Raw genomic sequence first — 12779 nt, forward strand, 5'->3', positions numbered from 1 at the left:
ACGAGCAACTTACCAATTGTTGATTAAATAAATTTCACAAATTGATTCGATTGGATGGTTGATTTGAATGAAATATGCCAACTTTTGAAAATTCCCATGGGGGATTTTGCGCGTGACGACAATTTTCAAAGCTTTAAATTCGCAACATTTTGTCGTGAAATTAAATGATTATGACATGATCTTTTTTTTTTTAATTTATCATATAATTAATATCACTTATTTATACTTCTAAAGGATAAAAATAACACAAAATAAGGTTTTTCTTTAAAAAAAAAGAAATTATTTGCTCCAATAGGTACCTCTCCCACTAAAGAAGGGGTATTTACTTACACATGTAAACAACTTCTTTTTTTTACTAGGGCACATAATTTGGTGAAAAATTGAAAATTGTACAATTTTAACTTTTGATACTGTATAGTACTGTTTCTGGGAACATTTTTGAGATTTTTATATTTTAATTAATTAGAAATTCTAATCAGATATTAAATTTAAAGACATTTTGAGAAATTACAATGCATTTATTTTTTGTGTGGGAGATGAGAAAGTTTGTTCCTCATGGTATGTACTTTACAATGCATGCTTAATCATTAAAACACTTAATTTTATGTCACACACAAAACAATTCAAAGAAATAAACCATCGATTTTGAAGAATTAAATCATCAATTTTCTAACACAAAGATACCACCTATCCCAAAGAAAATTATTTTTATACCCCCCGCTTAAAAAGCGGGAGGGTATAAAATGTATTTAAATATATATTCCTCTCATAAAAAAATTTAATGAAACTTTCACAGAATCTTTATTACATATTGTCATTGTGCACCTTCTATTTTAATTATCTGACATATATTTTGTTCTAGAGCAAAACATGGTGCCATTATATTCATATTTTTTAAACAGTACCTTTTTTAAGTAGCTTTCCTTTCATTGAAACCAAACATCCAATCGATGCTTAATATGGTTATCGACATGTGAAACAATTATCACGCTCGATCAAGCAAAGTCACAGCGCTTTGATTAATTGAGTCTCAAACTCTTCATTCATTAGTCCATTTCTTTTTCACTGTTTTTTCTACCCCAACAAGTGTAACAAAACCTTTTTGAATCATAATGTACATTGTATTTTGTCGATATTATCGAGTACTAATAAAAATGTTTTAATCTATCTAATAGATAAATATATTATTGTAAATTTTGTACAGTAGGTTTTTAACCTATTTTTCATAAAATCATACTTAAATTAATAATGACAAGTAGGATTTAAAGACAGAACGTCTAACAATACAATGCAATGCACTGCAGTTATATCTTTTTTAAAAGTTACTCAGCACAAAAATTTCATTTATAAGTTTCGCATAACCAACGCCAGTAATTGCTGTTTTGACGAGAATTCAGCTTTAAGTACTGGTATAAGAGTAAATTCCCTTATTTTTCCTGATGCATATTTGCATCATTCAAAAATGTCTACTCATCAGTAAAACATGAGAATTATATCTTAACTAGTCGTTCAATAAAATAATTTGGCAAATTTGAAAAAAATATTGAAGAATATTTCCTTCTCCTATTCTTCACAGGAACCCAACATAAATAGTATGTTAAATTTTCAAGTGGGACAGATCACTGAAATTTTCCAAATTCCCGTCAAATGTCAATTAAAATGCATCCTTCTTCTTAAATGATATGAGGAAATATTTTCACATTCGGAAATTATATGAAAGCATTTCCATTCAGAATTGATCCTATTTGGGACTTGTTACTTTATTCAATTACTGCAAGGAAACGAATTTTCATTTTTCATTTTAATACATTTAAAAAAAATATCAACAGGTTTGTCTAAGAGAAACCGCTGACCATAATAAATTTCCAATTTGTGAAGTTTTACCAAAGTGAACCCCAAGACATGAAGCCTATGAACGCGACAGACAGCATTATGACTAGAAAAAGGTAAACTCGGAACATAAAAATGTCTAAAATCCTTGCTATCTCCTGCCAGGAGAAATCTTCATCTTCGACATCATCATCCATATTACCTTCGACCTTTTTTGAGCCTAGATGCACGTTTATACGTTTAACGTTAATTACAGAAACGGAAGAGTTACGTCCCTTGCAACATGTTCCGCAGCCTTTCCAGCAAACTAATTTTGAAATAATTTTTGTTATTTTACGCATACATCCGGAAATTTCCTCTTCTTCAGATGTAAAGTTAATATCTATAATGTGTATAGTCAGAAGTACAGAAATCACACCCATTCCCAGCATCAACAGCAAATAAACGGCTGAAAATAAAATCAGTATATATTATTAATAGTCTTAAAACAAGAAATTGTAGATATCTATGTGTACATGTACACACTTTTTAAATATTTTTTAACATCAATTTCATACAAAATGAAAACAGGCACGCCAAGTGTTTTGCATTTTTAAATTACCAGTAGTACACCGTGTAGTAGCTTAAAGAAATATTAGTATTTGTTGAAAATATTTTGGTTTCTTTCTTTTTTTTAAACTAATGAAAAAAATGCCGTAATGCTTACACAAATAAGATATTGTTGTTGACGTTGTAGGAATATTGTCTGAAACCAATGTCAGGTAGACGGCAAAAGCTAATAAGACGGTTAGGCAGTAACCAAGCTTCTCTCCCGCATCAACTGGGAGTTTGAAGACGTAGCAACTCATAAACGCAAGTAAAAACATCGGGATAATCGTCGATATCAAGTGATACGATGATCGGCGTTGGAAAGTGAAAGTAAAAGTGAGTGTAGAGTATAACAACAAATCACGTGCTGTGACGCTGACATCACTTGAACTGGATATATATTCCCATTCACCATTCTCCTGGTAAGCTGTCAAAACTATCGGCATTTTTGCGAGCTTTAGCTCTACTTCTGCTTTTATATATCCCCTGGTTGTTAGAGTGATGGAACATGTCTGTTTGTCAAAGGGATAAAGGGTAGTATCAATGTCGCATGAAGTCTCGTAGATGTTACCAGGGGACCACGTGACCTGCCCACTCTGGTCGATGCGCATTGGAAGGGTTTTGTCGCTGATAACACCCAGATCATTAATGCTGAAAATAAGACCGAATCTTTGTCACAGAGGGACCATGAGAACCATGTTATATTCAGCTAAACAAAAAATCTTGTTATATCATATTACTAGTGCAAAATGAAAAGGCTGAAACGAGGTCTTCTGAATGTTTCTAATTGTGATAGATATTAAATTTACTGAAACACGAGCTATGTTAGTTAACTTACGAATTTTCCACCACTAAGGAGGGTGTGAATAACACAGATTCCGTGCTGTATATTCTTTCTATGTCTGAAGAGTACGCTGGTTTTGACGTCCAAGACAGTCGGGTATCGTCCCAAGACTAAAGAATATACAAGACAATTTTTTTTTTCAATTTCTACAAATCATGGATCGACACTATTTAACAAAGAAATAATTCCTGCTTGATCTCTTTTTGTTCTTAGATTTTGTGAATTCTTATTCAGCATGAGACAATCTATCAAGACTTACAAATGAAAAGTACGCTACTGTTGTCATTGTTTGATCCCTTGTGTTCTGGAATAAAAAAAAATTACTTGAATTGTGATGAGTTATTACGGAGTTTAGCTTCATAATTTTCAGAAACACGTACAATTCATCGTATATATGTTATCAACATGAACTTCAGAAATTTGTATGTACAATTACTATGTAATTAAACTATTTTGTCAATAAATAATTAAAGAGATTATCGATTAGAAACTCGGACCTAAGAAAAACCTCTTCTTTGATTTGAGACCAAAAGTTGAAAGTTCAAGGCCAATTTTTTTAATCTCTTCTTTTACATTTTCGACTCAAGCTCCCATCCGCTGCATGAATCTTTTTTTTAATTGGGAGATATTAAATTTCATAAGTTAGCTTAATTGTTTTGGATATAGACCTTGAATATTTCTTTCACTTGTTTAAATTTGCTTTTGCTACACAGTATTTTTTTGTTTGCTCTATATCTATGCTATTGAACATGGAATTATAAAGTTAAGAAACTTTTTTTGCTAATCGATGCAAATAAAAAAAAAACTCTCTCTCCAATTGAGTTTGAATTAATTTTGCACAAACATAGAAGGTTTGCAAACATGGTCTTTTTGATTAGCTCAAACCAATCTATCATTTTAAATTGTTTTAAATAAAATTGTGGATGCCCTTTCAAAGGCAAAAAATTTATAATTGATCGTAATGTTATACATGTTAGAAGAGATTAACCAAGGAAATCTAAAGAATAACCTTCACAAATGTAAATTTTTAAGTAGAACTTACAATGTCTTTGAGCGACAGTATTTTAACGTTACAGGTGACAATGGTTTTCTGCACCGGTCTGGCATCCTTATTGTAGCCGCTGAATATCTCGTTCCTTAAATTGGTTTCTAGTGAGTGGGAGTATGCAAAAGCTGTAGAAACTGGAAAATAACTTTTTTACAAATCAGTATAAACCAATTATAAATTCGATATTTGATGTTGGCAATATGTCACCTATTATTATTTCAAAACTTCGACCAGGAAGATGGGATACTTAAATTAAAATATTACAAGGTTATTAATACATATTTCATCCACTAAATCCTACTTTAAATGCATTTTATTTGCATTATTTTTTTTTTTGCACAGATATATTTATAAACACAAAAAATGTCTTAATATTGTCTGTTAATATTGGAATTACCTTGGTAGCTATTGCAGAAAAATAAATAAGCTGCAAACGCTGGATATACATTTTTCTGCAACAGCTTTAACATTAATTTCCGTACTAACAACCAGTGAAGGCATTTTATTGTTTTAACAATCGACTTTACATAAGTATTTTTCACAGTTTTAAAGAACACAGAAAAACTAATTAATTTCAGTAGTGGGATAAATTCGAACGCTTTCTTTAAAATATATTTTTAGAAATATTATTATAGTGTCCAAATTATTTTTCAAACAGCTTTATGCAATCACTCAATGAGCATACACTTCTTTGTAAAATTGTAGGGAGCACCTTTACCGGTGTATAAATGAATGAAAGCTTGATTACATGTAATATATCAGACCTAATTATAAATGAATATATCAGATCTAATTATAAATTTTCTAGATATCATTGTTCACTAACCACATTTCAAAAACGTATATTAGTTCCGTTGTTTTCTGTATCCAAGAAAACATTTGCTCCATACTGAGTTTTTAAAAAAAATGTTTGAAATATTCGTGAATGCATTCGTATCATATTACCACAAAATATCACAGAAAATTAAAATCTTATTATTTATACTTACCTAAATTTGCGGTTAAACATAATAAAAAGATGTTCATTCTCTGTTATTTGATACTAACGCAGAGGAAAATCCGAAAATCAGTGAGATTCTTTTAAATCCGCGAAAATGATATGGTAGTCTAAAGAATTTAAATGCCGATTTCGTTATTTTCTCATCTACATATATAGCAATTTCGCGTCTCCGGGTGCAACAGACAAATGTTTCGTCAAATTTGTTTAACAGATTAAAAGTTCATAGTGACTATGTTGTGGTCATTTCAGCAAATTCTAGACAAAAGATGTTTGAATTTAAAACATTGATCTCTTCTTTGACCATTCAAACTAAACCTTCCTAGGCTCATTTTGAAAAAAAAGTTTTCATGTGTCATTGAATAAAAAGAACTGTCACTGTGTTTTTAATTGTGAAGGATTGGACTTTTTTCAGATTGGAGTGAAATGACTTATACCATAACGTGTATAGTTAGGAACTACATGCATAAAAATAACACAAACACCTGGTCCACATCAAGCAAAAAAGAAAAATACTGAACAGATATAACTTTATATTAACTCATCCTTATTCGTATACTGCACAATCTCCTTAAAGCACAATTTCCTATTTAGGACCTGATCACACCCCCTGAAATCCCGGGGGTCCGTGTTTTTGCCCTGTTCGCTGATTTTTATTGATTTTAGATTTTTTAGGTGATATCGATCACTGTCCGTTGTCTTCACCTTTTTCATTCATAAACTCAATTCCTTTGATCCGCTCAAGTAGATCGCTGTACACAAACGTGAGCGGATCAAAGGATCAGATTGTGTTGTGGTCTACGTGAGCGGATCAAATGATTTGAATTTTTTCAGATTGTGTAGTGATCTACGTGTGCGGATCAACGCCGATTGGTTACAAATTGATGTATTTTTCCCCCTCCATCATACCTATGTATAGAGAAGTAGGAAATTTTATCCAGTTTATTGTACATGTAAACATATAAACGGCTAAAATTAGAAACATAATTTCTTTTCATTTAGAATTAAAAAAAAACCACAAAGTTCCGATCTAGAACACAATGACCTGAGAAAAGTAGACATTGTATCAAGATTCCAGAGAAAGTATAGAAGTTGTTTGTTACATCATCCAGTAAACTTAAAGTTTCATTGTGAAGATTTCAATGGTCAAAGAAAATTTAATATTAGAGATTAACGACTGATTTACAAATGTTAAAAGGAAACACTTAGCAAAAAATCACCAACTTTCCCCGTATCCAAATATCTAATTATCCATAATGACAAATTTGAGGTCATTTGTTTGCAAGTAGCTCATGGAGCTTCATGGTCACCTTTTTTTGTGTATCAACAAACCTTCTTTTTTTTAAGAAGATTTTCTCCTCTGTTCAGCACTTTTCCTAAGAATAAAACTTCACCCTTATTTCAATACCTTGCGTTTTCCATCCACGGTGCTTGGAATTCTTCCTTATTTAAAAGCAGGTAGTAAAAATGCCTTGATGTACACCTACTGCAATAGGGCAACGGAAATCTTTCAACTGAATTTAACAGTGGTATTTTTGCCGCTGTTCATAAATTTGCAAAATTAATGAATCTTGTAGATTTGCTAGATATATTATTGACTTTTATTTGTACACGATTTACAATTATTTTGCATGACAATTACTATGTGTTTTAAAAATGAACTTGTTTCTTATCCTTTTGCTTGTCAATAAAATATGTTCAAAACAAATGCTTTGTCCTGACATATTTCGGGGGAGGGGAAGAATTAGAACAATTATAGCTGTCCTGGTATTTTTTTTAAACAATCATTCACAAAATACTTTCTATTTTGAAGATCACTTAACACTTAGATTTCATTGGGAGTTCTACCAGTACAATTTTCTTTAAAAATGTTCTATATGATTATGCGTGTAAAAACAGTATGATTTACTTTTATAGGTAATCAAGAATTGCACTATTGCACTGAAGAAAGAAACGCCCCTATAGATACAGGTATGAGGTTACAGGAAAAATTCGATGAGTTCGCAAATACAGAATCTACTTTGAAAACTTTAGAAAATATAATTTAGATTTTTAAAAAAAATACGATTTAGCAGCTGGTGAAACCTATGGCATTAATTCATTTTTTTTAAAGTACTGTCAATATCATTTCAATTCCCTTTTCTTTTAAATTGGGGAGTTTCTTTTACTCCATCGGTTTAATTCAAAATGAAAAAGAATATTTTTACTTCCGACGCTTTAAACATCAAGTACATGTTTCCTTTGAAAATATAAGCACACTTCCTAAGTCAATAAATTTAGAGATTGCTAAGGAGTTAGTTTAAAATATTTAGTTGACAGCTTAGTATTCTTACGAGTAATATCTTAAATTTTACCTGCATGTTATTTTGACATTGAGACTATGGTTAAGCTACGATATTTTTTTTTCAAGTCAGGTTTTGTAAACAGTAAAAAAAAAAGAAAGTTTGGATTATATATAAGAGGATATTTTCATTCTGATTAATTGCTCGCTGAAAAGATTACTCTTTCAAACCTCATTTGTGCATGGTAGCTATGCTATGAACTATGGAATTCTCCATTTCTACCAAATTTGTCATAAACCGTTTTCATGTGAAGATGACATGATTTCTTTTCCATTGATAGGTTACAATCTTTTACAAAGATAAAGGATAGAACTTATGTTTTTAAATCAGTAATAAACATGGAAAGAGAAAAAAATATTTACCTAGAAGGCGACACATAAAATCAATTTGAAAGTCGTGTATATGGCGTGTAAAACGTTCCTTTATTCGATAATCTTGTGATATATATTCAATATCTTGTGATGTATATGTATATTCCAAATCTTATGATGTAAATTTATCTTGTGATGTAAATTCAAAATCTTATGATGAACCTGTATGTTCTATAATCTTGTGATGTATATTCAAAATTTTGTGATGTATGTTCTGTAACTTTGCGATGTATATTTCTTATGTAATAGATGGTAAAAAATCCTTTAGTTCTCTTATACTCGCTTGCGAAAAATTGCGAATTTTCGAACTGGTTTAGAAAATTTACAGAGAACTCAGACATTCAAATTAATTCAGAAAAAAATATTCATATTTTCAATTGATTGAGGTAAACATGCTTTTGGAAAAGTTATTAATTGTGAATATTCTGTCATGTTGTCAAAACCAAGGCAGACGTACAATCCTATCAGTTTGATTGAACAAACATAAGATTTTGAATACACGTCACATGATTTTGAACATACATCACAAGATTTTTAATAATACATTACAAGATTATCGAATAAGGCAACGTTTTACACGTCATACTCTAGCATGATACAAAATTAAAATGAAAAAAGAAACTAATGCTGAAAAAATATATTTTATAAAATAGCCCAATTATACTGTGTCAAATCGAAATCTCTATGAAAGGAAAGATATGTATTCATAAGATAGCAATAAATAAAACAACGAGCTATTCCTTTGATGTAAAATAGGTCGATGTAGGGAAGATTGATTACAGTTTTAACGGAGTACAACATGGAACCAGTGCATTATTATTCCTTTGATACCGTGCTACTTTAATTACTCAATGTTTTATTCATCAAACTGATTGGGTTGTATATTTGCCTTGGTTTTAAGAACATGACAAACTATTTACAATTATTTACTATTTCTAAATTCGTGTATTACTAAATCAATTGAAAATATGAATATTTATTTCTGAATTAAAAGAACACCCGAGATCTCTGTAAATTTTCCAAATCAGTTGGAAAAGCAACGCAATTTTTCGGAAGCAAAGATAGCTATTAAGAGAACTTGATGATTATTGACCATCTACTACATATGAAACAAATATTATTAAGATGAATTTGCCGAGACTGTCCAAGATTCAAATAGTTTTGCTGTTTTTCTTTGTGATAGCAAACACTTTTGTCTTTGATCAAGAGAGATGGACAGTGGTAGATACTATGAACGACATATATACAGATGTCTCTCTTGTCTCATACCTATCAAACGCCGTCTGCTCTGAATGCGCACTTAAGACGATGAATGCGGGTGGAGTATCTTTCTCTTATCATTTTGTCAATCAAAGATGTTCGATTTACAATACCTGTCATTCTAAAAAATCTCCGTTATCAAAACCAAGTCAGGGATGGAGACATTTCTGTTCAAGTAAGCAAGTATAACATTTTCTGTCTTATATGAAAAATAATTTCAAAGGGAATTTATTTCAAATAAATATGCCTATATACGAACGCCACTTTTTTTAATTATGTCATATGGAAATTTTAAACTGACTATGTGTTTTTTATTTCAAGAATTTAATTCTTTTGATTTTCTTTTTTTTCAGAAATAAATATTATTTCTAATCAAGGTGAACCTTGGCTTGACTTGGGCACTCTTCTAATTAGGAGAAATTCGATCCGATTTGACGTGAAAGCACGCAATGATGCGTATTTTGGACTCTCCTCTCAAAACACATCAACTGGGCCTGGATATTGGGTTCTTTTAGGAGGTTGGAACAATGATCTGTCTTGTCTTAGAGACGGGTTTGTTCCTGGAATACCTGCTTCTCGGCGTATAAAGCACCTACTATCAGTGCCACACAATACACCCAGTCAGGCTACTGACATATAAGATGATGTTACAAGAATTTCAACAATCTCGTTTAAAATCATCATTTAGTTCACCTTTTCCAGTTAATAATTTTTGAATTTACTATATCTAATTATTGGGCTAGACATGATTCATATATAGTTATATGTAGTTACATGTTGCTTTCTTTGTAATTCTGATCTATTACATTTGACCTTGAATTAAATTTTTAATGTTGTAGCCCTTGTTATCAACAAGGAATTTCTTTTTTTCAAAGAAGAACTAGAAATGCCCCCCCCCCTCTTGTTCAGATACTTACTTATTCCTTATTTTCACAAAAGAAAGAGGTTTGGGGGAGGGGTTCGTATGGCTTTTCATTTTGCTAGAAAGGTTTTCCCCCTTTGGTGGAGAAGGAGCCTTTTCCCTCGTATATTCCCCTGAATGTCTTTCATGTTACATAAGAGGTTGATAGTGAAAGTTTTGCTTTTACTACTAAATTCACTTGAATTAAAAAAGTAATCGATGTGATGTATCACTGATATGGCTTGTGTTTAACGTATATTTAAGGCCACATGCCGTGAAATTCAATGTTCAACTCAATCAAAAAAAGACCTTACTATTTTTAGCTCACCTGAGCCGAAGGCTCAAGTGAGCTTTTCTGATCACATTTTGTCCGGCGTCCGCCTGTCTGTCTGTCCGTCTGTCCTTCTGTCTGTAAACTGTTCACATTTTCGACTTCTTTTCAAGAACCAAGGCCAAGAGGCCAATTTCAACCAAACTTGCCACAAAGTATCCTTGGGTAAAGGGAATTCACGTTTGTTCAAATGAAGGGCCACGCCCTCATTCAAGGGGAGATAATTGAGAATTAATGAAAATTTGGTAGCATGTTTTAAAAATCTTCTTCTCAAGAATCACTGTGCCAGGAAAGATGAAACTTATGGGGAAACATCCTCAGGTAGTGTAGATTCAAATTTGTTCAAATCATGACCCCCAGCGGTAGGGCGGGGCCAAAATGGCCGACCAAAGTTTTACATAGAAATATATAGGAAATTTCTTTCAAAATCTTCTCCTCAAGAACAACAAAGCCATAATTGATCATATTTATATGGAAGCATCCTCAGGTAGTGTAGATTCAAATTTGTTCAAATCATGACCCCCAGGGGTAGGGCGGGGCCAAAATGGCCGACCAAAGTTTTACATAAAAATAGATAGGAAATTTCTTTAAAAATCTTCTCCTCAAGAACAACGAAGCCATAATTGATCATATTTATATGGAAGCATCCTCAGGTAGTGTAGATTCAAGTTCCTTCAAATCATGACCCCCAGGGGTAGGGCGGGGCCAAAATGGCCGACCAAAGTTTTCCATAGAAATATATAGGAAATTTCTTTAAAAATCTTCTTCTCAAGAATAGAAAAGCCATAATTGATCATATTTATATGGAAGCATCCTCAGGTGGTGTAGATTCAAGTTTGTTCAAATCATGACCCCCAGGGGTAGGGCGGGGCCAAAATGGCCGACCAAAGTTTTACATAAAAATAGATAGGAAATTTCTTTAAAAATCTTCTCCTCAAGAATTTTGTAAAGCCATAATTGATCATATTTATATTAAGCATATTGGTAGTGTAGATTCAATTCCTGAAAATTGATAATCAATGCTGAAAGAAACACGTGGCCAAAATGGCCGACAAAAGTTTTCGATAGAAATATAAAAATTTTGGAGGAATTAAAAATCTTCTTCTCAAGAATAGAAAAGCCATAATTGATCATATATATGGAAGCATCCTAAGGTACCGTTAGTTTAGTTTGCAACCAAGTATTTCAGATCAAAACTTTTAACCAAAGATTTACAATAAATACAGGATATTTCATTTAAAAATCGGAACAAGAAGAACAAGCCAAAGCTTTCATATTGATATACGAACATTTTTAGGTAGTGTATCAGCTGTTCGTGGCGTCATTGCAATGCTTTGATATTTTCCAAAACAGATTGACAAATTTATCGAAATATATAAAAATTTCTTGAAAAATTTCTAGTTTATCGTGAAGATTTAGAAAAGCCCCAAAATAATCATAAATTTATATGGTACATCCTGAAAAAAGTGTACATTCAATATTTGTTCAAAGTTACTTCCCAGGGGCCATACTGGAGGCCAAATGCTCAAATTTTCATTGTTAAAAATTTAAAATTTTTAAAAATTTGCTATTTTGAACAAGAAATTCATTATTTATCTGGAAGTATATAAATTTTTGTAGATTCCTTTATTTAAAAAGGGGTATTTGATAAAGATTTTCCACCAAATATTTCAATGAAATATATAGGAAATTTCTTTAAAAACTTTTCTAAGAATAGAAAAGCCATTTTGATGCCATATTTATATTTCGGCATCCTCGGGAGTGTAACTTTCGTTAAATTCAGGCCTAGAAAACTATCTAACTTGGTTAACAAAAGTTTTACATAGCAATATATTATTATTCTTTAAAATATTTTGTTCATTTTTAGAATGAAAAGCAATTAGGCAAGTCATTTTGGATTTTAGCTTTTTATTTTTTAAAACCAATTCTGCTTTTTCCTAGCCAGATTTTGATAAACATTTAACATGTGGCCAGGAAAACTGGCATGTAAAACCTCATTATTGTTTAAAAAAATATATTGAAAAAAACAGATTTTTCCAAAATTATTCTAAGGAAGTATTCACAGAATCAATTGAATAATATAATTAATTATCAATAATGGTATTATGTCCTTTGAATAAAAATTCATAAGAATTGACATATTTGTTCAATCATGTTTATATACTTAGAGAGAACCACTTGTATATAATATCTTTTGAATTTAAGCAGAAAGAGCTTTAAAATTTGATTTGCATAAATGTTAATTTTTAGGACACTGTATTTAATAT

General features: G+C 31.2%; 1 protein-coding gene across 1 annotated transcript; it reads right to left on the minus strand.

Annotated features, from left to right (window-relative positions):
• Positions 1 to 1786: 1786 nt before the first annotated feature.
• On the minus strand, positions 1787 to 4448 carry LOC134267977 (neuronal acetylcholine receptor subunit alpha-3-like). Its single transcript, XM_062750183.1, has 5 exons — positions 4305 to 4448; positions 3522 to 3566; positions 3257 to 3372; positions 2537 to 3069; positions 1787 to 2278 (listed from the first exon to the last, which is right to left on the minus strand). Exons 2-5 carry the CDS (start codon positions 3546 to 3548, stop codon positions 1881 to 1883), a joined length of 1074 nt encoding a protein of 357 aa, XP_062606167.1. The 5' UTR covers positions 3549 to 3566; positions 4305 to 4448; the 3' UTR covers positions 1787 to 1880.
• Positions 4449 to 12779: the final 8331 nt, after the last annotated feature.

This window comes from Saccostrea cucullata, unplaced genomic scaffold, assembly GCF_032062105.1.
Source record: "Saccostrea cucullata isolate Sc308-1 unplaced genomic scaffold, CSIRO_AGI_Scuc_v1 ctg1325, whole genome shotgun sequence".
NCBI lineage: Eukaryota > Metazoa > Mollusca > Bivalvia > Ostreida > Ostreidae > Saccostrea > Saccostrea cuccullata.

Coding starts and splice junctions, on each gene's coding strand:
- LOC134267977 (XM_062750183.1), bottom strand. CDS start 3,548: ATGACAACAGTAGCGTACTTTTCATTT. Junction 3,070..3,256: donor TCCTTAGTGGTGGAAAATTC/GTAAGTTAACTA, acceptor TCTTATTTTCAG/CATTAATGATCTGGGTGTTA. Junction 2,279..2,536: donor AACAACAATATCTTATTTGT/GTAAGCATTACG, acceptor TTTTATTTTCAG/CCGTTTATTTGCTGTTGATG.